This window comes from Echinops telfairi, unplaced genomic scaffold, assembly GCF_000313985.2.
Source record: "Echinops telfairi isolate 266 unplaced genomic scaffold, ASM31398v2 ScPeMD7_5592;HRSCAF=6446, whole genome shotgun sequence".
NCBI lineage: Eukaryota > Metazoa > Chordata > Mammalia > Afrosoricida > Tenrecidae > Echinops > Echinops telfairi.
In genome coordinates this window covers 19,380,365-19,407,760 of record NW_022109491.1, presented here as the reverse complement: position 1 = coordinate 19,407,760, position 27,396 = coordinate 19,380,365, and the positions used below count along the sequence as shown (strand labels likewise).

General features: G+C 48.7%; 1 protein-coding gene across 1 annotated transcript in view; it reads left to right on the top strand.

Annotated features, from left to right (window-relative positions):
• CTNNBL1 (catenin beta like 1) overlaps positions 1-27,396 on the top strand; it is a 174,012-nt gene that overhangs the window by 99,690 nt on the left and 46,926 nt on the right. Inside the window, exon 11 of the mRNA XM_004697979.2 lies at positions 5,834-6,015. Within this exon, the coding sequence (XP_004698036.2) occupies positions 5,834-6,015 (182 nt within the window). The remainder of the gene's footprint in view (positions 1-5,833; positions 6,016-27,396) is intronic.

The following is a 27,396-nucleotide window of genomic DNA, read 5'->3' as shown; positions in this document are numbered from 1 at the left end:
ACTCAGAAACATGTTGTGATTCTCCGTGCGAGGAGGTCGCCATTTTTGAGAATCCGCAGGAAAGGAGGACAGAGCTGTGAAGATGACAGCCACAGTGTCCCTGCAGGGAGCCCAGGTGGCAGTCCCCAGGTTCTTGGTTACAGATGTCTCTTGGGTAGGAGATTCCAATGTATCAGGTTTAATTAGAGCCTGTACTCTAAATCACTTGCTTCTTGCCACCACAAAGTCCTTTTTAACGGTGTGTCCTTGTATCAAAATAGACGCAGTGTTCTCTAAGAAGCCACAAAGGCAGTCAGCTACAGAAGAATTACGTTGTCAGTTTCCTTGAAAATATTGACACGGAGCTTATTACTTCTGTTGTAAAGCCCTGTTCCAGTTAGAAGGAAAAGAGACCACCGTGATCCCCAGGGATGTGTACAAATGCAGCTTTGGGTTTGTGGCAGAAATACGGTGAACCCTTCTTGATTATGAACCATAAAGGCAGGAAAAAAGAAAGAAGGGGCCACAGACAGATCCATTCCGGAAAGCACCCCCCTCCCCCTTTTTTTTTTTTCCCTTTTTGGCTCTGAAGGTTTACAGCGGGTTCTCAGCCTATGGGTCGCGACCCATTTGGGGGTTGAACGACCCTTTCACAGGGGTCGCCCGATTCATAACAGTAGCAAAATGACAGTGATGAAGTAGCAATGAAAATAATTTTATGGGGTTCACCACAACACGAGGAACTGAGCATTAGGAGGGTTGAGAACCACTGGTTTACAGGAAGATTCTCCCTAATCTTCTGACAAAGAAAAATTAAAACGACAGTGGGATTCTAAATGCCTACAGGCAGCCCTTTGCAGGCCCAATTCTGGGACGTGAGCTTGTGACCGCTTGAGAAATTTCTTTTTCTTTTTAAATCTTAGATTTGTGTTCCCTCGATTTCTACTTTGTTGTCCCTTGGTTTGTCCCTGATGATCATTTGAAGGCCCAAACCAGGCCACGTTTTTGTATTTGTGGCCCTTTACAGTTTTTTTGGTTGATCTTTAACAGCTAGTCTCCGCTTCCGGCCTTCCGTTTCCTGGAACTCACGTGCAAAAGCAAAGTAATAATGCAGATCTTTTGGAAGTCAGCTGATGGGGCCATACACAGTGTGTGCCCCAAGCTCTGCACACACATCTTGCTTGTTGTTTGTCCAACAACAAACGTTCCCTTTCCCTCCAAGCTGAATATTACTGCTCTCTCTTGGATGGATAATAGTAGTTTGCACATGTTCTCTAAGCACCAGAAAAACATTTCAGAAGCACAGTGTAATCCTGCCAACAGCCCTCCAGGCTGATGCCACCTCTTCATAAACGGGAAGTGCGGTGGCTGAGAAGGCAGCTTCACTGAGTCAAGATCACCTAGCAGGAAGGTGATGTGAGACCTGCCTGAGCCCTTCCACCAGGCTGGATAGCTTTTCATCGTCTCCATGTACTTAAATTGCACCTATTTAAAGTATATAACACCTAAGGAGTTTTGATGGGTATACACCCACAATTACAGTTTGTTCCTGTTTCCTTGGTGAGTAGGATTCCCTTGAATGGCTCTATCACAGTTGTCTAGTTATTGATAGTTGGACATTCGGCCTTCTAGATATTAATAGCTGCCATGCATAATCATGTAGAAATCTTTGGGTGGATACATCTTTTATTTCTCTTAGGCAAATACAGAAGAGTTGATGACCAGGTGATATGCTTGGTGAATGGCATAGGTTCCCAAACTTATTTGACTTATCACGTGTTTTCAGAAAAAAACACCCCCTCCCCCCTCGGCAATTAAAAATGTTTGTACTATAGCCCATAAGCCAGAATAAAGTATCTGTTTTGGGAGCCTCCCCTAGATCGATCCTGTACATCCGGATGGCGGGGTGGGGGGTAGTATCACCCTCTTTGGGAAACACTGGTGTGCAGTTAGCATTTTAAGGTGCTGCCTATTTCCGACAATCCTTGTCCCATTCCCACCAGATGTGTTCTAGTTACTGCACAGCCTCACACACACTCGGTGTGGCCCGTCTTTTTTATTTTAGCCACTCTAGCAAGCATGTCGGAGCCTTGGTGGTGTAGTGGGTTACATATTGGACTGCTAACTGCAAGGTCAGTAGTTCAAAACTACCAGCCGCTCCATAGGAGAAAGATGAGGCTTTCTACTCTGGTAAGGAGTTTCAGCCTTAGGAACCCAAAGGGGCAGTGACACCTGTCCTTTCGGGTCCTGTGAGTCAGAACCGACTCAATGGCAGTGAGTACGGTTTTGGGTTGGAGCAAGCTTGTAATGGGGCCTCAGTATGGTTTTCGTTTGTATTTCCCTGGTGACTAATTAATGTTGAGCATCTCTTTATTTGCTTACTTGCCATTCACATGTCTTTTTTAGAAAAATAGCTGGTCAGAATTTTTTCCATTTTTGGCCTATTTTTTAATTGATTAGAGAGTTCTTTATATTTTATAGATGTAATATATTGCCCCATATATGTTTTATCAATTTATTTCTTCCAAGTATCCTTTTCTGTTTGAGTGAGCATGGCCAATTTGTCTATTTCATGTGAGTTGTCAGATTTATAGGCTTGAAGTTATTTATGATATTCCCTTATTATCCTTTTAGTATGTGTTAAAGTAGTGAGACATTCTCTCTTGTTCCTCATGTTAATTTGTGTCCCTCCTCCCTCCATTGCTAGAGGTTTATCGATTGCATTGATTTTTCTCAAGGAACTAGTTTTTGTTTTCATTCATTTTTCTCAACTATTTTTCTGTTTGGTTTTTATGTTATCATTACTTATCTCAGCGCTTTTTATCTGATCCTCATTATTTCATTCTTCTGACTACTTTCTGTGTGATTTGCTGTTTTTCTGCTTTCTAGAGATGGAAAAATTAAGATCATTGCTTTGAGATCTTAATTTCTGATACTTGTTTAATATTACTTAAAACAACAACTGCCATCGACGGAACTCTGGCTCATAGCAACCTACAGGCAGAGTAGAACTGCCCCCTGGGGTTTCTGAGACTGATCTTTGTGGGAGGAGAGCCTCGGCTCCCTCCCTCAGAGGGCAGGTGGAGTCAGACTGCTGGGCCTGTGTTAGTAGCTCAGCTCAGTACCCACTAGGCCCCCAGGGCTCCATTTAATACCATGACGCCCCCTCTAATGACTGCATGAACGACCTCCCACACATTCTGATAGGCTGTCAGGGACCCACAGTTTGACCCTTAACCCCCAGGGTCAGAATCCACACAAACGCAGTGAGACTGGTTTGGAGTTATCACTTCCATCCAGTTCAAAATAGTTTCTAATTTCTCTTTTGATTTCATCTTTGACCCACAAGTTGTTCTAAAACGCGTTTCCAAATATTTAGGCGTTTTCCAATACATGATTGATTTCTACTTTAATTCCATTGTGTTTAAAGAATGTGCTTTCGGTGCTTTCAGTCCTTCCCAAGGGACTGAGCTTTGGTTTGGGCCCAGAAGACAGTCTGTTTGGTGAAAAGACTGCGTGCACTTGAAAAGAAGATGTGTTCTGCTCTGGTTGATGGCGAGTCTATAAATGTCTCGATTTGATAACGCTTGTGCTAGCGTTGTGAGGGCCTCCGTGTCCTTAGCACACTTTCTGACGACGTGTGCTGTCCGTTAGGAGCCCTGGCGCGAGAGTGGCGGCTCCAATTCACCAGCTGCTTTAAGATCGCAGGATGGCAGTCACACAACCTGTTTGAACCATCATTCACACTGAATCCTATGATCGAATCAATATCTTCCCCCACCTTCTTACAAGACCCATCAGAAACCGTTACTTGGTGGGAGTAATAAAGGCTAGGGCTAGGGAAGCCACATGCAATAATTCCCTGCACGGCAGCCTTACTCCCTGTGTTCACATCCTCCACTGAGCGCACCGCCACTGTAGTGGTTAGCCTTTCTCAGTGTGGCCATCCTTTGCACGTCTTTCTTGCCATTGGACTAAGTTGCTCAAAAGCCTCACCTGTGTCTTGTCTCTATATCATTAACATTATATCTAGGTCCTGTTAGGTACCCCATAAATACTGGATGAGAGAGCAAATGAACCAAGAAAAGCCTGCACGGGACCTATGTCCATGGCCAAAGGGCTTTTATTGTATAACACTGAGCAAATGAAAACTATAGCAGAGAAACCTTCCCCTACTTGAGAGGGCTCACTTTAGCAGACTGGGGAGCTCTAACTGTCTAACTCTCAGTCATCCATGCCCCCCGGCCACCGCCCCCCCCCACTATATTGAGGCTAGCATTCACACTGGTCCTGACGTGATCGACAGCCTGGCGAACCCAGACAAGACTAAGATAAACTGCTTGTCCTCCAGTAGAATAAATATTTCAAATAAAGTCAACCCAAGAAAGCCAGGCCAAACAGCTATTGATTGTGGAAAGCTTGAACCTAAGCCCAATGAATATTCCAAAGTTCACCTCCATGCAGCTTGCCTAAATGGTGATCAATATGCAATTACTGCCCCCCTTTAAATGGGTCTCCTGCTGCCTACCCGAAGAAGGGTGTGCTTCTAAAATCTTTTGTTTGTTGAATTTGCTTAGGAAGGAAAAAAGAGAGAGAGAGAGAGAGAGAGAGAGAGAGATGGCTACGGCAGTATCTTTTGTATTGCGGGCAGTTCTGTGTAATTTGTGAAATGGTGGGAATGTATGCCGAGTGGCAACTGAAGGTGCTGCTTGGGATGACCGCCATTCCTTTCAGCACGGCTCCCCGCGTGACTGAACGAGGAGGACATCGGTCCCCCGTTCCCTAAGTTCTGCCCACGTGACCGTCTGCCCGACTCATAGCCTGTGTGTAGCCAAGCTTGTAAAGCAGGATGCTAATGCCCAGCTGCCGTGAAAACAAAAAGATGGTTTTGGTCCAGGTTTGAGTTTCATCTCAATGCAAAACAAAACAACAACAACAAAAAAAAACCACCACCTCTTTCCTGCCGAATCGGAAACTTTGTTTTTACCCAGCCCCTGATATCGAAGATCTTGCATGATTTTCATAGACACCGTTTTCAGAGCAGTCCTCCTCAGCCGTCTCCCGTAAAGCTAGAGCCCAGCAGCCCTCCGCAGGGCTGCTGCGAGATGAATGGGCTCGGATGGCAGTGGTGTGGGTGTGGGTGTGGGTCCCAGTCACAGCCTGGGGAGCCGTAGGTGGGGTTGCTATGAATTGGAATCGCCTCAGTGGCACCGAGGCACTCTGCACCTATGAAGATTGTTACAGCCTAGAGACCCCGTGGGGCAGTTCCACCCTGTCCTGTAGGGGCGCTGTGAGTCGGAAAGGACCTGGAGCGGCAGTGGTGGTGGTGGTGGTGGTGGTGGTGGTGGTTTGGAACGCTTCCCGCAGTTGGACATTTAAGTTGGGTTGTTTCCTCTTTTCCACCCGCCCCCCACCTTTTTTTTAATTGAGTACAAAAGTGAAATTGCTTTATTATTTATTTGGTTGGTTTTTGTTTATGATAAGAAATCCCCAGGGTGGAATGGGGTGACATGGCATGATTTTTTTTAAGTTCCTAATACAAATGTTTGTATTTAAGAAAATTTAGATCAGCTTCTCTCTCAGCCTTGCAAGAGGAATGACTTTCACCCTGTCTTAATAATGATGTTTTTTATTTTGTAGCCCCCTAAGGAATACTCTTTTTTTAAATAACAATATTGGGTTTTTGTTGTTGTTTTCTGTTGTTATTGATTTTGCTTTTCTACCTGGTTGCTATCTAATATCTTAAGAGGCATTTGTCAGGGAAGGCACCTCTTAGCCCGCCTGTCTGAGGGGAACTACCTGTAACTGCACTTGTCCCAGTGAGACACCTCAGATGAGCCCTCTGTGTCCCCAGGGAAAAGAAGATTTCCAGGAGCAGTGCCCTGAAAGTGCTGGACCACGCCATGATTGGCCCCGAGGGCACGGACAATTGCCACAAGTTTGTGGACATCCTTGGTTTGCGCACCATCTTTCCCCTGTTCATGAAATCTCCCCGGAAGATCAAGAAAGTGGGGACCACGGAGAAGGAGCACGAAGGTAAGGTCCCGAGGAGAGGCCACTGGGTGGAGGCACAGGGTGCCAGGTGGTGGAAAGGAGCTATTTGGAACAAAACAGAACTGCTTTGGGGTGCATTTGCCGAGGGGGAGCCCCGGGGAGGAAGAGCACTTTCCTCTCTCCTGGTTTTCAACCCAGAGCCCCCAGGGCCCAGAGGACTGTTGTCCTGCTGGCTGTCCATCCCCTTGAATCTTGGTGGTGTCATTTCCCTCTGGCCTGTTAATAAGCCTGTGTGTGAGGGTTTTGTTTTCTCGGCTGTAATTTGTAGTGAGATGTCTCTCTGATGGAAGACCCTTTTGAAAAGAGTAATGAGGTGGCAGCACCTGTCACCTCCAGAGCGGCGCTTTCATGTATTTCTGTATTAAAGTATGATTCAGCCAACATCAGGAACTGCCGGAATAAACTATTTACAGCCTAGGTTCCCCCTTTTATGGGTCTCCTCCCTGATGGCGCACACTCCCTGCAAAACACGCCCATGAATTGCAATGCGGTTGCCAGGGTCGTTACTGCCAGGCCAGTCTCTCCCTGCTGGTGTCTAGCGGCCTGCTGCGTCCCACCCCCAACAAAGAGCCACCGTGCCGCACATCTGGGCAGCCAGCAATTTATGGGCCCTGACAGGTCTGCCGGAAGCAGATGCTCAGAGCTACATGCACCAGGGAATTTACATGGTTGGGTGGTTTCTTAGAGTCAGGGGGAGGGGCCAGGAGGGGAGAACCTAGCTGATGGGCTGACGGATTCGGTCCTCTCAGTGGAGAAGCATTTGTCCTGTGGTTTGGGTCGGTAATTGGGAGAGTGGGCCAACGGGGTCTCTGGGATCTTTCGCCCTCCTAGATCAAACTTGGAGATCGGGTCCACTCCCCAGCGACAGCAGAAAGCCTGGCAGGGGCAGAGGAGGAGCCAGCCTTGGACAGGATTATGGACTAGTGATCTACGGGCAAACAGAGTCCGGGCCACCTCAGATCAGATCCTGACCGGACAGCAACCACATCACGGTGTCCCATTGCTGCTCTGGTTTCTGTTGCCATGGGAGGGATTGGAGCATTCATGGAGATCTAGGAGAGGGGTTTTGGGGATAGTCACCGTTCACTGAGAACCGGCCACATCCTCTGCACAACTGCATTGTGTGCCATCTTCTGTAGGTGCCGCCCCCTCTGCAGGCGGTGGCAGTGGTCACCTTGTTCTTTGAGGTGAGGGTCTCAGCCAAGAAAGGAGCCAAGCTGTGGCTCTACAGCAGACTAGCTGTGGGCCCTTAGTGTAGCTGCGTGGTTTCCTACCTGGCTTGTAAAACCAGGCAGGTGGGCCAGTAACTGGAAGGGCTGATAGCTGTCACTTTCCGTTCTGAGGTCCAGGCACCAGTCGTCAGTGCTGTGCCCTCTAATCCAGGAAACTCCTCCAGGACTATGCTGGGGCTGACCTGCTGGGTCCCATGAGGAGACTCGATTCTGCCTCTTAAACACGCTTGGAGAAAAAATGTAAAAGAAAGCGACCCTTAGCCAGCTCTTGCCCCATCCATGGTGCTAAGAAGAAGTGACAGATTCAGCAAGCAGCTGTTTTGCTTCTGAAAGATGTGCCCGGTGGCGTGCTGGTAACAGTACATTTGCTTTAGAGCACCCGCATTAGGCATTTGATAACATTGTGTTAGTGAGGGCAATGGCTTGGTAAGACGGTTCCTAGAAGGCGCGTTTAGGCTGGGATGGTGGCGAGGATGAGCTCTACATCTTGGATACTTGGCCTCCAGAGAGCGAAATGAAGTCCACAGGGACAGCCCAGCCCCCAGCCTCTCCCATCCCTGCCAACCCTTCGTTCCTGGCAAGCTGGCCCTTCGGCCTGGAATGGCAGGTGAGAAAGAATGAGGCAGAGCAGGCCAAGGGCACATTGTGCAAGCTTTCTTGGTCCTGTCTTGTCCTCTAGGGGAGCCTGGTGTTCTCTCTTGCCCTCCAGGTGCTGGACCTTCTGACCTGGAGGGACTTGGTTCGTGTGTTACAGTAGAGGGTGTAGAGCCTGACACCACCCAGACTGGGTACAAACCTGCCCAGCCATTCCTGCCCTGCTTTCACCATGCTTCCCTTCACTGCAGCCTGGGGAAGCACATAGTGAGGATACACGGAGGCAACCACTGCCTTTGAGGCCATTCCAGCTCTTAGCAACCCCTACAGGACAAAGTAGGAACTGCACCAGAGGGCTACCCAGACGAACTCAAACAGCCCTGTCTTTCCCTCAGGGAGCAGCAGGTGAGTTTGAACTGCTGGCCTTGATAGCAGCCTGGCCACTTAATCCACTGTGCCACCAAGGCTGCTTTCAGACTAGGATTAGAGCCTCCTATTTCAGGACTCTAGGCTTCAGGGCTTTGTCTCTGTAGCCTTTAAAATCACAGTACGTAAATGGCTGTTTGTGTGGTCGGCTTTTCAATGTCTGGCATTCCTAGGAGAATGAATTCCCTGAGAGAAGGAACCAATGGCTAGTCACCTGTGGGTGCCAGCACCCACCACAATGCCTGGCATCTGCTAGAGGCACAGTAAGTGTTTACTGGCTTTATTGAAGACAGGCATGGGTTTGGGGCTCTCCCCTAGCCCTGAAAGCCTACACTTCCCAGTTTTGATTGATGCCTGTCAGTCGTGCGCCTGGAATAAGTGATCTCAGGCTGGTTTGTTTGTAAGCAGAAGCAAGTGGATTGCTAGCCATAAGTCTTGGTGACTTTGACTTAGAGATTGTAGCAGGAGCATCCCCTTAGAGTTGGGCCCATAAGACCCGTGGATCTCACTACCCAGTCCTTTTACTGCTGTCAAGTCCTTTTGCCTCCTAATTCATATGTCCTGTTAATGAAGGATGCCCCTTCCTCGCCAAGCACGAGCATGAGCATCTTAAACACATCGAGGCCGCCTCTTGATGTTCCCTTTGCCCTCATCTCAACCCATCCCAACTCAGGGCATACCGCAGGCCCCTGTTGCAGCAATGTAACCTAGCGAGTTACAGACAGGGGGTGGGGTGGGGTGCTGCTGCTTATACACTGTGTGCTCTTGGGCAAGTCCCGAAACTCAGCCTTTGCTGCCCAGCTGCAAAATTAGTAAAGCCAGATTCGACCACACAGAGTGGTTGTGAGATACGAATGCTTAGCACAGACCCCAGAAGACCTCAGACTCTTCTCTACCAAACCACTCTTCAGTCCTGTCCACCCTGCCCTTAGTCAGCGCATCCTTCTAGCAGGTTCTTGGGAAGGCCGGGCAGAGAGGTGGCCCGTGCCGGGCCTGGTATGTAAGTGTTCCTTGAAAATGAAGCACCACCGTTTCTTCCTGGGAAGGTCAGGAGCCATGATTAGCTCCGTAGTGAGCTGGGACCAAAGCAGCTGCATTCCCAAAACCTGCTAAGGGGAGTGAGAGTGGGGAAATTCTAGAGGAGGGTGGCCCTGGAGGGGAGGGAAAAAGCAAAACCAGCCCTTATTATAGCCTAGAATTGCTTATAATTTAGTCCTTCTTTTGTGAGTTAGCAAAGAGAAAAAGAATGATTGTAATTGAAATCCATTCAGGTTTGCATAATAAAACCTGCAGAAATAGATCAGGGGAGGTGCTTAGCTTGGGGGATGGGTTGGAAAGAAATCATTTGCCCTTGGGTGCAATCTTCCGATTGGCCGCCTCCTTGATTGTATAAGGAATGCCACCGGAATTCATTGTCTCCCTGGTGTTAACTGCTTCTGAAGTGGAGAGAAGAACAGCGCTGGGATCCAGGAATGGCATTTGACCTTTATTTCTTGTCTCTTTATAAAATTCTTATTAAAAGAGGTCCAATTTTCCTTGGATTGCTTCATTAGGTAGGTGAGTTATTGAGTTTGTAGCAGTTCTCGTTAATTGCGCTGTTTTAACATGGTTCCCCGGAGGCTGTTCGGAGTTTTCAGGGGTGACTTAGCACATGGATGTAGGCCGGCGTGTGCGAGCTGGGCCTTCGCACACGTTTGTGATCTCATCGACAGTGACAGAAGTTGATAGCAGGTCACTACTTTAAAGACTACTTTCATGTCACCTGAAAAGATTCGTAAGTGAAGCTGCCTCTTGGACTCTTGACTAGGGCGGGCCCCGCCCGAAGCTCCCACCTTTCAGGGGAGCGGGAGGGAAATGACAAGCCCCTAACTGCGGTCAGAACTGAAAGGAGATGTTTGGACTGTGCTAATGCCGGTGACAGGCAAACCTTACAAAGAGCACCTATGTGACGAGCCCCAGGAAACAAAACAAAGTGCAGATGTGTTCCTTCAGCTATCAGAATAAAGAACAGGATGTAATACCTACTTAAGACGGCAGCGCCTACCTTCCTCTGACTGCACAGAGGGAGAGGAGAATCACAGCCAACAATCCAAAGTCGATAGCTAAGCTAAGCGGAAGCGATCAGAGATGCCCCAGTCCTCCAATAGTCTTTATCAAATCGGACCGGGCCAGTGCCTCCCACAGCACTCTCGCTGCTCCTGGACTTACACTTTGTTGCAGTGGTCACGGCAGAACTTGCAGACAATATTCACAAATCAGGGGTTTATTAAAGAAGTTAACGGATTACTGTTCAGGATCAGAAATGCTCAGGATACAGTCCTTCGGTCAGGACCACCTCTTCTCAGTGGTGCGCGTGCAGTCCTCGCCTCTCAGCCACAGGCCTGTTCGCCCTGCTTGGGCTGAGGACTCAGACATTATTAGAAGTCATACTATCCTAAAGATTGTAAATGCCTAGGGATGCAAGAGAGCTTAAGAAACGAGATAGCATTTGAAGGTTGGCAATCTTATGCCAATGAGGGGAGCGGGAGAGAACACAGTGTGGTTACACCAAGGTCAATTGGCATAGTTCAAAAAGACAGTGTTCTACATCCATCCTACTGTGCTGAGTCATGATGGGGGGTCTTAAAAGCATATGAGCAGCTATCTGAGGCACCCCCCCCATCCAGAGGGAAGAAGAATAATTAAAATCTAAAGACACGTGGTGGAAACAATTAGCCCAATGGACTAATGGACCATGCAGACATCAGACCAGAGCCCAGAAGACCCCATGGGGTCTAACTGCCACTTGCAGCTGCTCTGAAAGAAGTACAATTGGGAAACCCAACCCAAAATATAATGAGACCAGGCTTACTTACAGTCAGATACTGCCGAGACAACCCCAAGACTATGGCCCCTCGTCACTCTTTAAGTCTAGAACTGAGCCCCCACCCCATGTTAGAACCATGTAAGATCAGAAGGGCAGCATTTAACCAAAGGCAGGCCTGGGAAAGGAGGGCTGGGGGACTGGAAACAGGAGCCACTGGGAGGAAATGCGGGAAGGGATGGTACAGGGAGAGGATGGAATGGTGAGTTGAAACAAAATGTGTACAGGTTGTTGAATGTGAAGCTAACAATCTGTTCTGTAAACCTTCACCTAAATAGCATGCACGTGCGCGCCAACACACATAAGCTCTGGATTAAGACAAGATTTAGGCTAGGGTCCCCGTTCTGTCCCTTAGCAACTATGAGACCTTACGAGCGTTGCTTTGCTGAACCTGTTTCTTCCGTTGTACAATTGAGATCATAGTAGAGTCTACCTTATGAGACTCTTAGGTGAGGCTTGAATGAAATGATACCGGTCAGGTGTTTATTAAGACAGAACCTGCTTCATTGGCTTCCGTGGCTGGGAGGGAAGGCTGAGCCTGCCACTTGCCGCCTTCTTCCTGCTCCCTGGTGATGTGAGAAGCGCCCACCTGAAGAAACGCTGTCCTTCCCTGAATCTGCTGCTCATTGAGGCAAATCCTAATGGCGCCAGGCCTGCTCAACTCTAAGCGACAAAAGCCTTCCCAAGGGAGGACATGCCAAGGACCCCAGGCCCTCTCTCCTCCTCCATATTGCCTGTCAACAGAGAAGTCAGTGATGTTGTCCCCGTTGTCATTTGCCCCAGGCTTGAAAATCACAAAGAGTTGGGTGTATTGTTTACAAGCATGAGCAACATGAAGCACGAACGGTATTTAATGTTAGGAATGACATTGAGCGTTGTACTCACAGGCACTTTATGTTAAACAAGGAGGAAATGTCTTGCTGTTGTTGTTTTTTTCTTTTTGTTGTGGTTGCTATTTGAAAACCTTGTAATTGAACAGTTTCCACATCAGGTCCTTTTTCCTCCCTCCAGCTGCTTGTCTCGTTCCTGACCTCCGGAGATTGGGAAAGTAGGGGTGCTGAAAATCAGCAATGGGTTTGGATTTGGGGTTCCTCCGCTCAGGCTTGGAAGGATGGTTCTGAGCGTTGCACATGTGTTCCCCTAACTGGTTTGAGTCATGTTAAGGATTTCCCCGGAGGCCGTTCCCAAGTAGAGCACAGTGTCGCTGTTTGCTCGTGCAGAAGGGGCTCTGTTCGTCATGCTGCAGGCGGCTGCTCCTCTTTAAGGATCACAGCCAGCTCCGTCACTGGGCTTCTACTAATATAGTCAGGGTCGCTGTGAGTCACATTGACGCGGTGGCAGCCAGTTTGGCTTTTACGGATAGGCGTGCTAACTTCTTTCCACGGGTGAGTCTCACAGTCTGTCAGTTACCCATTAGCAAGGGAAGGGCAGAAGCAACATTGAAGCTTCTTCAACACCTTCTTGGCTCCATGGTCCTTCTACATGCTGCATCCCAGAGGCAGCATGGCACCTTAGAGGAGGGTTGTCTGTGGAGACAGACAGACCTGGCTCCTACTCCCTGACTAGCAGGTGTCCTTGAGCCAAGGCATTTCTTCTCCCTGTGCTGGTCCTGAGAAAGCCTTTCTCATCAAGTTATGTGAAGAATAGTGATGTACTTTGTCTCTAGCAGGTGAACATTCAACAAATGGTAGGATGGTTGCTGCACATCCTTCCAGAAGTCATCCTCTCTTCCTCTCCCAGTGCTTACGTTTCTATCCAGGAGACGACTTCTTGACTTCTGTGGTCGTGAAGCCCAGCCGTGGCCCTGGACTCCACACGGGGACAGATTGGGTCCTAATACGAGGTCCCAGAGAACTGGGACCTTCATTCATGATCCAGGTTAAGCAAGCCCTGATAAAATTCATCGTCACTGCTTGAATGATATGGACCCTCCTGTTCCCGCTTGAAGTGCCTGATTTCTTCCCTTTTCTTGTGAGTGAGGTACCCTTGTGTAGTGCAGACGGTCGGTTCTGCATCCTATAGCTTGTGCACATTTTGCTTCACGCCCGTGATTGCCGTCTGCACAGCGTCCCATCACTTACCCCACTTCCTCCATTTCTCTTTGTTCCCTAACCTTTCTGAACGTCCTCCTTGTCCTTTTGATCCCAAACGGTTGGATGGTCTAACTTGTGTGGACCTTCTCGTGTTATTGTTCCCCTTATAAACCTGTCTTGTTTGATTTAAACTTGAGCTGTAGGCGAGGGGCCAAGTCTAGTTCTAGACATGAAGGGTGACTAACGGACATTGCCTTAGGGTTTCCACCAGTCTTTGTCGCACCAGTAAGCTTGGTCTCATGATTTCGAGTGGTATTCCACATTTTTCTCCCTCTCTGCCTGGGACCTTCTAATGTCCTCTTTTCAGAGCAGTTGGTGGTGGTAGCCAGGCACCTCTAGTTCTTCCGGTCTCCGTGTTATGGAGACTGGTGTTGGCGTGGCCCATTCCTCCTTTGGATTAATCACTTCTAGGTGTGACTAATTGTCTGGGTTTTCATCACTCTTCTTTCCTCCAGACCAGGAGAGACAATATTTTCACCTTAGAGGATTGCTCACAAGCTTTGAAGTAGGATGCAGAACACTGTTTTTGTGAACTGTGTTATTCCAGTGGACCTGGGTGACTCCTGAGATTAGGGTCCTGAGCCATCAGGCCCAGCAGCTCATTCCCTTGGGATGTTTGGTAACGTCTAAGAAGTTTTCATAATTTTGCGCCTTGTATGTCCCACCACATTCATGGATAGATTGTGTAAGTGTGTAAGTAAGCAAAGGTAAATACACAGTGTAAGTATCCTCTGTCAAGCCTATACATATCTGTGGATATCCTCCCATCCCCCATGCCTGTGGCTAACCTCGCACCTCCTCCTGAATCACACGGATGGCAGGACTGGCCATGTAACCGAGCTTGCCCCTCGGCTGTCTGTCACGTTTGCAAACCTCCCTGTGAGTGCCTGCCTCTGCATCTGTCATTTTTTTGCCAACCTCCCTCTTATACGTAGACATCCAAAGGTAGGTGATGCGTCCTGCATTCTTTTGTTAGACCCCTAGCTCCTGCATTGTCTTGGCTTCTGGCTGGAGATGGCAGGTGGAAGAGCTCCTGGCCCAGCTCGGTTAGGGAGGAAGACTGAGGCAGCAGCTTCTACTTTACAGCAAAGGTTTAGAAGGAAGGGAGTACCAGGTCCCAAGGGCACACCGTGGAGAGGCTTCTGCTTCTGCTGGGGTGCCAAGAGAGCTAGTGGACATGCGATGTAGCATCACCACAGAAGTATGACTCGGGACCGAGGCCTGGATCAAGTTTGTCAGGTGGAGGGCAGAAGGGGATCGCAGGCTACGGAGCTGTAAACCTGGCTGTCTGTCAGGAGGATCAACCGGCTCTTGTTTCCAATGTAGTTGTCACAGCCTTGTTCTCGGAGATTCTTGTTCAACTGGTCTCCAGAAAGTGGCTGACTCTGTGATGAGTTACCGAGAGTACCTTCTGAGACCAATCCCTGGCACCAGTTTTGGGGAGTAGGACAGAACCCGAGATGAGGTAGTTAGGCAGAAGCCAGACACCACCACCCCACTCCACCCCTGCTCCCTAGGAACCCTGCAGAGCTGTTACAAGGACGGGCTGAGTTTCCGTATGTTCAGCACTTAGGATAGTGCCTGGCATCTAGTGCATGGTCATCGGATGTTGCAGTCAACAGCTATTGCTGTTACGATAGTTCTCCTGTGACATTGTACCACAAAAGGACTCCTCCCAATTTCTACATGCCACAGGTTCAGGCTAAATTCTAGCGATTTTGACAGCTTCAGCTCATTCCACCTAAGTCCGACTTGGAAACTGAGCCCCTGGGTGGGCAGCTGAAGGAAACCCTCCATCCCCCTGTTCTGCTTTTGCTGGGTAGAAACCCAGCGCTTCCGTGGTGGCGGCAGCTGCATTCTTATTTTGGATGGAGAACTCTCTCCACTGATGCGTTTATTATTTTGTCCATATCACTGTTCGTTTTCATTTATAATCATGATTCAATTTTATAGAAATAGTTTGATATGCAGCCTATCTCTTTTATAGGAGTAAAACAAATACTGGGATAATAAAAGCAACAGCAGAGAAATAGATCTTTTTTAGCTTATCTCTCTAGTGCTTTTAAGTAGGAACTAACTTAGAGGCTGGGCAATTATTAACTGTAGAACCTGGTGTTAGAAACTCAGCACACAATCCTTGCTGGGATGTGCTTCCTAATTTTGCCCTTTGGGGCTCACTCTGATAGTCACTTAGCCCGTTTCCCCTAATTCTCACAATCATGGTCCAAACCGTGGATTAGTATCCAGGTTTTACAGGTGAGGAAACGGAGGCGTAGAGGAGTCACTTTCCCAAGGTCACATAAGTAGTGCGTGCCTTTATTAGACTTGGAGGTAGGCTTTTTCCACGATATCTAAAAACAGTCACCTTCCCTGCTGGTTTTTGAGATCCGAAATCAAGGGTACTCACCGATAGTGAGCTTCATGTAAATTACTTGGCATCTTTTCCTATTCATTGTCTTCACGGGACCAGGCATCAAGCCTCAGCGTCAATTCTGCAAAATAACCTCCGTCCTAAACACTGTCCCCAGACAGAATCAGCACAAGCTCTTCAACTGGGCTTCAAACTCTCGGGTGTATGTACCTGCCACTGGCCGCCGCCTCTCTCCTCTCGGCGCTTCTCCTGAGATCTGAAGCTCAGCGCTGCTTCAGCCTCCGGTTTCTCTTCGTCAGTATTCCTGTCTGCCAGCCACTGTTAGGTGCTTCCTTTGCACAGCACCCTAGCCCCTTTTCTCCCTTTGTAGGCTCTGCTCCCTCGAGAATGAGACCGGAGTCTGTACTTTTCAGCCCTGACTAGCTGTATCACTTGAAGAGCTTGGGCCAAAGGCACGTCCCTGGGCCTGCCTCCAGAGACTCAGAGTTAGGGACCCAGAGTGGGACTCCCAGCATCTGTTTTTTGAAAGCTCCAGGTCCTATGGCTCCACAAGTGCAGAGAACCACCAGCCAGAGTGCTTAGAGCAAACACATCTTGATTAGCATCCTTTCTCTTTGTCCCTATGCCAAGAGAAACTTCTTCGCAGCCTGGGCCTTTGGAGGAACCTTGTTTAAAATAGCTGTATTGATCTTTCTTAGTGCAAATTAAATAACTTAAAATAATTCAAGTGCTGTGAGGAAATATGGAGAAGTACAAACTGCCCCCAATCCCACCACACAGAGCCTCTTACGAAGAATATGGTGTAGATCACCAAATTGTGTTGGGCAAGAGGCCAGCATAGCTGTGCATGTAATTTTGTGTACACGGAATCTTGATGTATGTGCTCTTTTAAGCTGCAGTTTTTATTCACCATGGGGTGGGCATCTTTGGCAGGGGTGGATCTTTTCATATAATCCGGAAGCTGGGTTATTTTAGGCAGGCTAGGTTTGGAAACCACGGGATTAAATTTGTGAGGTGATAACACTTTGGGGAGGTGAGCTGTGCCTGCATAGTGATGCTGGCTTGTCTGGGTCTGGTGAGCCGGGTGGGGCTTAAGGATGGTAAAGAAATGAGTGTGGCCTGGAGGCTAATGTGCCTAAGTTCATTGAGTGCTAGCATCGGAAGGAGAGGCGGAGATGCTTTTCAAAGGGTTGTTTGTTTTTACTGTGTGGGTATTTGAGTGTGTGAGACATGATGGTGTCTAACGGTGGCTATAATGTGAAAAGAGATACGCTGAAAATCAACTCTTAGCCATTTCACTGCTCGTAAAGAATCACATTACAGGTGTGAGATGTTTGTTAGTGTCCACCTTCCTGGGCGCTTGTGATATTGGATGTGATTTTTTATATGCAGCAGGTTGCTGGGGAAATGCTGTGTGTATTTTCCTGTTGCGATCTCACTCGTTTGTTGTAGGTTTTAGTGGGGAGACATTGTCTTTGGCTTGCTTTCATAGTCGGATTGATTGTGCTTGGGGGTGTCAAGTGCTGATGAGCTAGAATTAGCCTAAGAAGGAGGTTGGGGAGAAGCGCATGTCTTTTCAGGTACCCAATCAAAGGATCCCCACCCCGGAATTGTTTCCAGGTCCTTAGAAGCCACCCTTTTTAGGTCGAGATGCAGGTCCACCACAGGATGGGTAGGGAGGGCTTCAAAAAGTTGGAGGGAAATGCCACTGCCTTTCCGTTCCTTTGGTTGTGACTTAGATGAAGGTTGGCAGAGTGGACCTTCGGGTTTACGTTCCGCAGTGTTGCTTTGGCACGTTCCGCAGTGCAATCCCCTCCCGTGTGTCCTCACTTCCCGCCTGTTTCCTGCTTCCCGTCCTCCTCTTTCCTAGCCCTCTCAACTTTGTGCTTGAGCAAACACTGCCCTTTTGATCTCAGTGGTAGAGTCTCCCTGCACAGTGAGTTCCATTCCAGGCACGAAGGGCCACAGTCCTGGAGGGAGAGGTCTCTCTCCAACCAGTAAGCCCAGTCTCCTTTACAATGTTGAGTTCTCTTCCACATTTTTCCTCCCACTCTATCCAGACCTGCTGATCCTTTTAAGAGCAGTTGGTAGTAGTAGCAGGCACTATCTAGTTATGCTGGTCCTCGGGTTAGGTTACCTTTGGGCCTGTCAGAGACTCTCACCAGAGACTCCCAAGGTTACTCCTAGTTCTGGACTAACTCCCCGAGCTGAACTTCAGACTGCATCCGGATGTGGGCATCTCTTTCCCCAGTATGTTCTAAAGGGAGGGGAAGAAGACTCAGCTCTGTTAAACACCTGCTCTCGGCCACGGCAAGGTTGTGAGGCAGATACCCATGTCTTAGATCCTTGCTACTCAAAGAAGGGGGTGGGGGGCAGATCGCCATCCCCTGGGAGCTGGTTAGAAAGGTAGTTTTAGGACCCATCCTAGGCCTACTGAATAAGGATCTGCACTGAACAATACCCAGGTGATTCACCACCACGACCACCCCCACAAAGAAAAACAAAAAACCCTCACTACCATCTAGTTGATTCTAACTCATAGCAGCCCTGTAAGACAGAGTAGAATGACCCCTGTGGGTTTCCAAAGCTGTATATCAAGATGGGAGCAGAAAGCCTCATTTGTTTGTTTGTTTCCCGAGGAGCAGCTGTGGGTTCGAACTGCTGACCTGTGGTTAGTTAGCTAAGACGTAACCCTCTCCACCACCAGACTACTTACTGGCAGGGTGAGCTGTGTGTGTGTGTTTCTCACCGCATTGCCATTGGGCTCCATGGCCGCCTTACAGCTTGGGAAGGCCAGCCCTCCGGGGGGTGGGGTACCCTGGATTGGTTCTGACCCCAGTGACAGTGTCAGCATCACTGTCCCGTCGTTTCCTAGACTGTGATATGTACAGACGCCGTCTCAGGTCTTTCATTCCCCGCGGAGCAGCTGGTAGGTTCGAAGCACTGGTCTTTCAGAAAACAGTCACGCATTTAGCCATTATGCCCCCAGAGCGCCTCAAACATTACATCTCACTGAATATGTTTAAAGCTTCTATCATAGCATGGTTCATTCTTTCAAGAAATACGTCATATCCCACATTACCAAATCATGGAGGGACCAGGGGAAGGAGAAGAAACCTGGTCTTACGGCTCTCCTGCCCAGTCAGTAGTATATTTTTTCCTGTTTTATTTCTAGAAATAGCTACCGCTCCTACTAGATGGTAGCTTTCGTGATTAAAAGTCATCGAGCTCTTTGTTCTCGGCTGTCTCCCTATGTCACGAACATGGGCTGTAGGCTCTAGCAGACGTTCATTTAAGCTCCGTGAGAAAGTACGTAACTTTTCGGAGTCTGATTCCTCAGGAACAAGACAGGCTCATGATATACACACACACACACACACACACACCCCAGCGCTACTACTGGGGATGATGACAGCGTGTATAGACTGGAACACAGCAAGTATTCAGTAAATGCCCGACACCCTCACCACCCCAATCACCGTCGCCATCTCAGACTGGCCGGCACACCCTCAGAAAACGCAGCCTGTTAAGTAGGCTCGCAAGCAGTGTGGTCCCAGAAGTTTGCAGCCGGCAGGCATACTTAACAGAGACATGATTTATTAGTAATCAATACTTCTAAGAAAGTTGCAGGCATTTTTTTTTTTAGTGATTATCAAAATGATACGCTTAATTTATTTTTATGGTAACCCTGAAGCAAGTAGGGAGCAAATTAACAATCATTTTCTTTCTACTCTGGAGTAGGATAAAGTGGGGGGCTGGGGGGTTACAAAGGGGGGAGAATGTTAAAAATGTGGCCAGGGATGAGGACTGAATCTCTCTCTCTCTCTCTCTCTCACACTCTCGCTCTCTGACATACACACACCTGTATTGTACACATGCATAGTACTCTAGTATACAAAGCACTTTATGCATACATTGTCCAATTCTTAAGTCCCTGCAGATTTTGCTGTTTCTCTCTCCGTGTTAGAGGTAAAGACATGTGGAGGTTCAGAGAGTTCAAGTCATTTAGCCAAATCACAGATCCCGAGCATCTGGGTTTGGCAAAAGGGCAAGTCCACGTTTATAGAGCCCAGACCAGGCTCTTTTCATTTTCCTCAAGGAGCCCTGTGGCGTAGTGGTTACAAGTTGGCCTGTGATCCACAAGATCAGCAGTTCGAAACCACCCGCTGCTCCAAGGAGAAAGACGGGCCTCTCTACTCCTGTCCAGTCCCTGAAGCTCACATGGGGCCATTCTACCCTGTCCTATGTGGTCGCTGTGAGGTGTTTTAGCCTCGGTGGCAATGAGTTGCGTTGATTGGGGCTTAAAGCAGTCACCCTCACAGTAACGTGAGTGAGTGCTGAAACCTCCCACACACACACACCTCCAGCCCCACGCCCAACAACTACCCACCCAGCACGTAGTGAGGCCTTCAGAAGTTCATGGGGAAAAAATGGCATCGAACAGGAGCCAGACACAATTCCTGTGTCATCCTGTGTTTAAAGACCTACAGCTATCAGGCAAGAAAGGGAAATTAAAGGCATCTAAACAGTGAGGTTCTGTTTGTAGAGGGCACCATCCTATACATGGACAGTCCCTACGATTCAGCATGAAAATTGTTGGAACTACCTGAGCCAGCAGGGTGTCAGGCTATACGGTTAACATACCAAAGCACCCGTTGGATTCTTTCGTGTTAAGCAAGAGCTCTGAAAGGGAAACTGGGAAAACCATGTCACGTACAATAGCCATCCAAAGATATACTTAGGAATAAAGATAGCCAGAGGAGCAAAAGCCCCGCACAGAGAACCAGGAAACACGACTACCGGAAACCCATTCCCCACTGCAACGTGTGCCTGCGCAGTCTTTGAACGTAACACGGACCCGACGAGAATTTCTCTGGGAAACCGTACCCCATCCGCCAGCAGCTCTGCTCGCGCACCTCCAGACTGCTCTTTGTTCCCCAGACTCAGCCACCCTGGGGCAGGCACGTGCGTTGAGTCCCTCAAGGGAGGCAGAGCTGCCCCTCTGCTGAGATGCAAATTGACGAGCACCGAATTCCTAGGGAAGGGATCGTAAGTGGAGCCACCACCCGCCGAAGTAACTAGACCCAGATGGAGGCCACGTCAAGAACAGGCCCTTCGTGATTTTATGCTTTTGTTTACTAAAGGTATCTGATTTTGTAGCAGTACTTTTTTGACTTACCCCCGTGAAATTTTAAATTTATGTAGTACCATATGGACAAAAGCTGTGGAACGTAGCATTTCTCTAACTAGAACACACATGTTAACAGAGAGAGCTAGCACCCTCACACCATTAGATTTCAGAAATAACATAGGTCAGGGCTTCTCGACACTAATGCCACCTGGGACCAGATAGTTCTTTCTTGTTCTGGCCTGCTGAGCAGTGTCCTTGGCCCCTCTACCCATGGTATGGTTGTTAAGTGCCGGCCAGTCTTCCCTGCCTCCTCACAACCGTACATACAACGGGTCCAGGCACGGCCAGCTTCTACACCGCCCTCACAATTGTTAGCCTGGGGTCCGTTCTTGCAGCCACTGTGTCAGTCCCTCGTTAAGGGTCGCTGGCCTCCACGTTATCAGGCATGTAGTCCTTTTCCCATTTGCTACCAGTAATTGTCCTCAGCCCACCCCTGCGACGACGGAACACACACAAGTGTCTTGAGGTCGGGGAAGACAGCTCCCACCCTAAGAACCATGGACATCGAGAGAAAGGACGGATTCTCCATAGGCAGCTGGGGAAATGGAGTCCCAGACAGGCAGAGGACCTTTCTGATTATCACTGTGTTTAGTATCGTGCTGGAGAATAAGCTCTGTCTGCGCCCCACACTCCTGCGCCAAGTTTAGGAGCTACCAGGCTTGTGACAGGCTTCTCAGGAGGAGAAAGAGTGCCCCTGGCCCTGGTGGGGGTGTAGCACATGGCCAGGCCGAGGGGAGCTGGCACGCTGACCCCTACCAGCAAGGACACACTGCTGCAGCTTTGGCAACGCTGCCCAGGGTCTGCCGAGTTGGCAAATCAGCCCCTTTACCAAGTATTAGTGGCGAAGCAGGCAAGGATTCTTTCCTTGGAATGCATCTTGAGTTCCACAGTAGCAGACGAGTAAGATTTGTTTCTCAGAAATTACTCTTGAAGTCAGTTTTTGCCAGACACCATCTGTTTTGTATAAAGCAAAGGGACGCTGGCAGTTCCGTTTATAGCCTTGTTCAAAATGGGCTTTCTGCTTATTTCTCACAGCTCCGTTCACGAAGCAGTGCCCCCAGAAACTGGGGAGCTAGTACATGTAATCCGTCACTCAAAAGGACAGTTCAGAATCAACCTGATGACATTTGGAGCAGCAGAGAGCAGGGCAGTCTTAGGCGTCAGGTGCACCAGGCTTGGGCTCTTGCTAGGGCTGAGAACGTGGGCACATCACCTCTCTGGTCCTGAGTTGTCCTCATCTGTGAAATGGGGGAAATAATCCATAACTCCCAAGTCAGGGAAAGGCATGCACATTTATCAGGCTCTCCGTTCTTTGTTTGGACAACTAGAAAATGGTTGCACTGGTGAATGGAGAAGTTGATGACGATAAAGTGCTTCCTGGATTTGCCCATTGTGGACTATATCCTGTTTACTGACACAACACATGGGATCAAAAGGCAGTATGTTGTAAGCATGAAATCAGGTCCTCCTGTCTCCTCCCTGAGACAAGTCTGATGTCTGTTAAAAGAGGTCTCAGAGCATCTTCCCTTAGTTGTGTCCGACGCAGCCTAGCTGGGTCTGTGAGTCTCGGGCTGGAATGAAAGGGCCCTCCCTGTGGAGACGGCACTGCAGTTCCTCCTCTCCTCTCCTCTCCTCTCCTCTGGCCCATGGGAAGGAAGGGTTAAGAAGCCAGGCTTTCCAAGGAGTGTAAGACCGCCAACGGTTCTGGTTTCTGTGGGGTCAGCAGAGCCCTGGGGCCCAAAGAATGCCTGTGTGGGACTCCATGCTCTGTGGGGCGGTAGCACCGTAAAGGAGGCTTTGCTGCAACTTGATGTGGGAAGAGGAAGAGGGGCTGGGCTGTTTGAGGAGCGCAGAGGCAGGGCTGGTGAATCAGGAAAGCCGTGAAGAGGTGGGTTTAGGTCATTCCTTGTAGCCCCTGGAAACAGGTTCTCTGGCTTTTTTCAAGCTGAATGTCAAATGCAAAGCAAGCACCCAGAAGCAGGCCTTCAGAAGCGTGGGGGATTTCCCCTGTGGCTTTAGGGCTGTGATGATCCACTGAGTGCTTGGAAAGTGGAACAGCGAGGGAATTGCTGGTGCAGGGAAGGGTGTGGGAGGGTCTGAGTGTTTACCCTTGACCCTGGGTGTGTCTGAATGCGGGCAGCAGGGTGGCGGTGTATCTTGCTGGGGCAGGGTTCTGCCATGCCCTGAGTCGGGGATTGGTCTTCACCATATGTGGAGGGGGGGGTGAGGGGGAGATTTGTGGGACTGCAGAGGCAAGCCAAAGGGCTGCAGTGCAACCCACACAGGCATTTCTGCCAGTCCGAGGACACAGGTTACTTCAGCCAAACAGAGCCAGCACGGCCTCACTGCTTCCCGTTGCTTCTGCGTATCATGATGGAAGCGTGCCCTCAGGAGACCCGTTGAGACGTGAGGCAAAAAGAAGACAGGGCCGGCCTTACCCCGCCCCAGAGGTGGCCTGGTTCCAAAAGCGAATAGGACTGTGCCCTCGGCTTTGCTTGGGGCCCACGCTGATCTCGGGCTGCCTAGAAAAGCACTGACAGGTTCAGGTGTCATCAAGAGTCCAGACTCCTCCCGTCACTTTCCCACCTTCCATCTCACAGGGCCAGGGATGTCTGTCCACTTGTTGAGGTGCCCCCTGAGAACCTGCGCACATGGTACCACCCGACACTGCCCGTCCAGTCCTGTACGACTGACCGGGGTTTTGGTTTCTGTGAGAAAAATAAAGAGACCTCTGCACATCCTGCGCTTCCTAGTCTCGCTGCTAGTAATAAACTGTAGTTGCTAACTAGTGCACCAGTCCAGTCAGGGCTTCCGCTCGGGCCAGAGGTGGCAATGAGAGCTCCAAATAGGACGGTGTCTGCTTTCTAAGCAGCAAGACGTCCAAAAGAGAAGGGGGTATGTCCTTCTAGAAATGAGAATTCCAAACGCACTGCCATCAAGTTGATTCTGACTCATAGTTACCGTTTATGGATTCTGGTGTTATAAATCTTTCCAGGAGCCAACAGGCTCATCTTTTTCCTGAGGATCATCTAGCGGTTGGAACCGACAGCCTCTAGTTTAGCAACCCAACACTCACTAATAGCACCACCAGGGCTCCTCGGAATCACACAAACTTCCACTTAAATCTCCGACCTGAATTCCGTCAGGTAGACATACCTGTCACAGACCTAAATTCAGTCGCATGATCATACCCACCTACACAGGAAGCTGTGGTTTTTTTGAGTCGAGAGCACCACCTCACCAAATACAATTTCAAGACATGATAGTGACGGTCATTTATTTGAACCCACAACAGTAGTACTAAGAAAGAAAAGAAGAAAGGCTTTCGGTAAACCCCTGCCAATCTCCGCCATGGTCAGGTGGTGGCTGGTGCTGTGTATGTATAACATCTCTCTTGGGCAAATATGGCCAGGCCTTCTTGAGGCCCTGTGGTCACTGGTGCCCTGCTCCTTCTCCATCCACCGTGCTCCCTAGAACCAACATCGCTCCCCAGGCCAAGTGGCTGCCACTGGACTGGTCACTGGTGCCCTGCTCCTTCTCCATCCACTGTGCTCCCTAGAACCAACATCACTCCCCAGGCCAAGCGGCTGCCACTGGACTAGTCAAGGGGTTGGTCTCACTGATACACTGTGTGGGACTCGTAGAAAGCAAGAATGACACGTTTTTTTGAAACAACACAAAACGCTGCTGGTGAGAGCCATTGACCACAGAAGATGGTGGTGTGGCATGTAACAGGCCCATAACACTTTCCTTCAGCCCATCTAAGTCCGCTCCTGGTATGTGGACAGTTGGCCCAAGAGCGTTCATGCTTCAGCCCAAGCCTGGCGTTGCTGCACCCTTCTGTTCTTTTCACTCGGACCTTGGAGAGCCGTGGTGTCTCCGGAAGCAGCCTTTCTTGAGCATACATATCCCCTCCCCACTGCAACGCTTACTCTCCTACAGATATGGGGCTGTACATTAGCGAAGGTCCCATTTAGACACTTTGTAAATCCACAGTGCTGCTGGAACATCCTGTGGGGCGGGCAGGGAATCCCATGGGGACCATGGAAATAAGTGAACCAGCCAAAGGCAACACCTAATCATACTGTTTGCACTCAGTAGGTGCTTACACAATGCCTGTGGTATCTCCTTGCCACTGAAAGCTGAGAATAATGAGTTAATTCGGGCTATATTTCAACCTAAATGGGTTTCAGTGGGCCCATTTCAATGGAAAATGCATTCAAAATTCCAAACAACAGACATATAAAAAACTACTTTTTGGAAAAATGGCCTTTGGGACTCTCATCATTTATATTCCATGTTCACATCTCTCTCTCCCTCTTTTTCTTGCCTCCTTCCTTCCCCTGAAAAAGGAAAATTTCAAATATACAGAAAAAATATACAGTGAACCCTCATTTATCGTAGTTAATCGGTTCTAGACCCTACCGTGATAAATGAAATTCCGCGAAGTAGGATTCCTTATTTGTAAATCAAATATTTTCGTAGTTAGAGCATAGAGGAAACAAAAAAAAAACCTTTAGTCACCATTACACTCGTATTACCCAATTTATTAAATGAAAAAGGGAAAATACAGTAAAACATTTTGGACGTTACAATTATCATTTATTATTTATTATATTATTTATGGCATCTAGTTTACAGTATTGCATATTTCACATACAGTATTATTATACATAGTTCTTACAAATACTGTAATCAATAGCCTATGAAATGACTTAAGGGATGTACTCTACAGGTGGGTCGCCGTCTTTTTTCTCTGAAGGAACGGGTGTAGGCAGTGGGTGCTGTTACGCAAAAACCGCAATAGAGTGAAGCCGCGGAAGTCGAAGCGCGAAGTGGCGAGGGTTCACTGTACAGTGAATACTCAAGCCCACCACCTAGATTATAGTTAATATTTGCTGAGTTTGCTTTGGGAGAAAGGTGAGTCTTACTAGCCCTGTAAAGAATTACAGTCTCAGAAAGTCACTGGGGCGTTTCTACTGTGTCCTCTACGGTCTCTATATGAGTCTCATTGGTCCCATGGCAGTGAGCTGAGTGTGTTTCCACCTCACATGTCTGCCCATATCTGTATCACTGCCCCCCCCCCATGGCACTTGTTGATGCATGATATAAGTTACTTCTTTTTTTAAGATCATTTTATTGGGGGCTCTACAACAATCCATACATCAGTTGTATCAAGCATATCTGTACATATGTTGCCATCATCATTTTCTAAATATTTACTTTCTATTTGAGCTCTTGGTATCAGCTGCTCTTTTTCCCTCCTTCCCCCACCCTCATGACCCCTTGATAAATTATAAATTATTATTATTTTCTATCCTGGATTCCGTGTGTTGAGAGCTCTTAATCTGTCCCAGTGTACGTGTTCTGGTCTAGCTGGATTTGTAAGGTAGAACTGGGGTCATGATAGTGGAGGGAGCATTGAAGAACTAGAGGAATGTTGTATGTTTTGTCAGTGTAATATTGCACTCTGCCTGGTTCATCCCTTCCTTGTGACCCTTCTGTGAGGGGGTGTCCAATTGTTTACAGATGGGTTTTGGGTCTCCACTCCCCCCTTTACATATGTACGTGCCTATATTTATACCTCTGTAAATGTCTTTTGCCTCCTAGTTCTTTCCTGTATTTCCTTTTACCATATATACTTGAGTATAAGCCGATCCAAATATGAGCCGAGGCACCTAATTTTACCACAAAAACTGCATTGAAACTGTGCTGGAAAACTCAGCTTATACATGAGTATATACGGTACTTTTCTTCCTGTCCTACCATCATGTTCGACCTTCATTTGGCTCTCAGTCATTCTTCTGACTACATTGCACTTGTTCAAGCCCCACCAGGCGTTCTACACCCTCCTCGCCATCAATTTTAGATCACTTGTTCCCTTGTCGCTGGGTTTGTTGGCTCCCCGCTTCCTTTCCCCCACCTCCTCTCCCATGTCCCCCTTGACCCAGCGCCATCGGGCCTATTATTTCCTCCTAGGGATCGATTTTAGATCACTTGTTCCCTTGTCGCTGGGTTTGTTGGCTCCCCGCTTCCTTTCCCCCACCTCCTCTCCCATGTCCCCCTGGAACCATTGGTCTCATTTTCTCCTCAGGATTGCTTATCCTGCCTATCTTATGTAGATAGACATAGGGGGAGAAGCCTACAAATAGTTCCAGGTCTGTCTGTTGACCCTTATGAATGTTTTCCGATCGAATCTGATGAGGTGCCAAGCCCTGGCCACTGAGTCTGAAGTATATTTTGGGGATCCCTCAGGGACTTACTGCTTTGCTCCCCTTGATGCTGTTTCACTCCCTTCATGTTTCGCCCCATCTTGAGGAGGGGGGTGAGTATCAGACAGGGCACAATTCCCGCACTGTGTCTCCAGTGCTGCCCCCCCTGCCACTATGGGTTAGTGAGGGGACACGTGTCTCATGGTGGGGCCGGCCGTATGGTCCTTTCTGTGCATTGGCTCCTCCGAGCAGGGTTGTCATCCTCGGGGCTTGGTGGGCCAGGAACTATATGTTTCCTCCTCCCGGGGGGACGGACAACAGAAAAGTGGGTGAAGGGAGACGTCGGACAGGGCAAGATATGACAAAATAACAATTTATAAA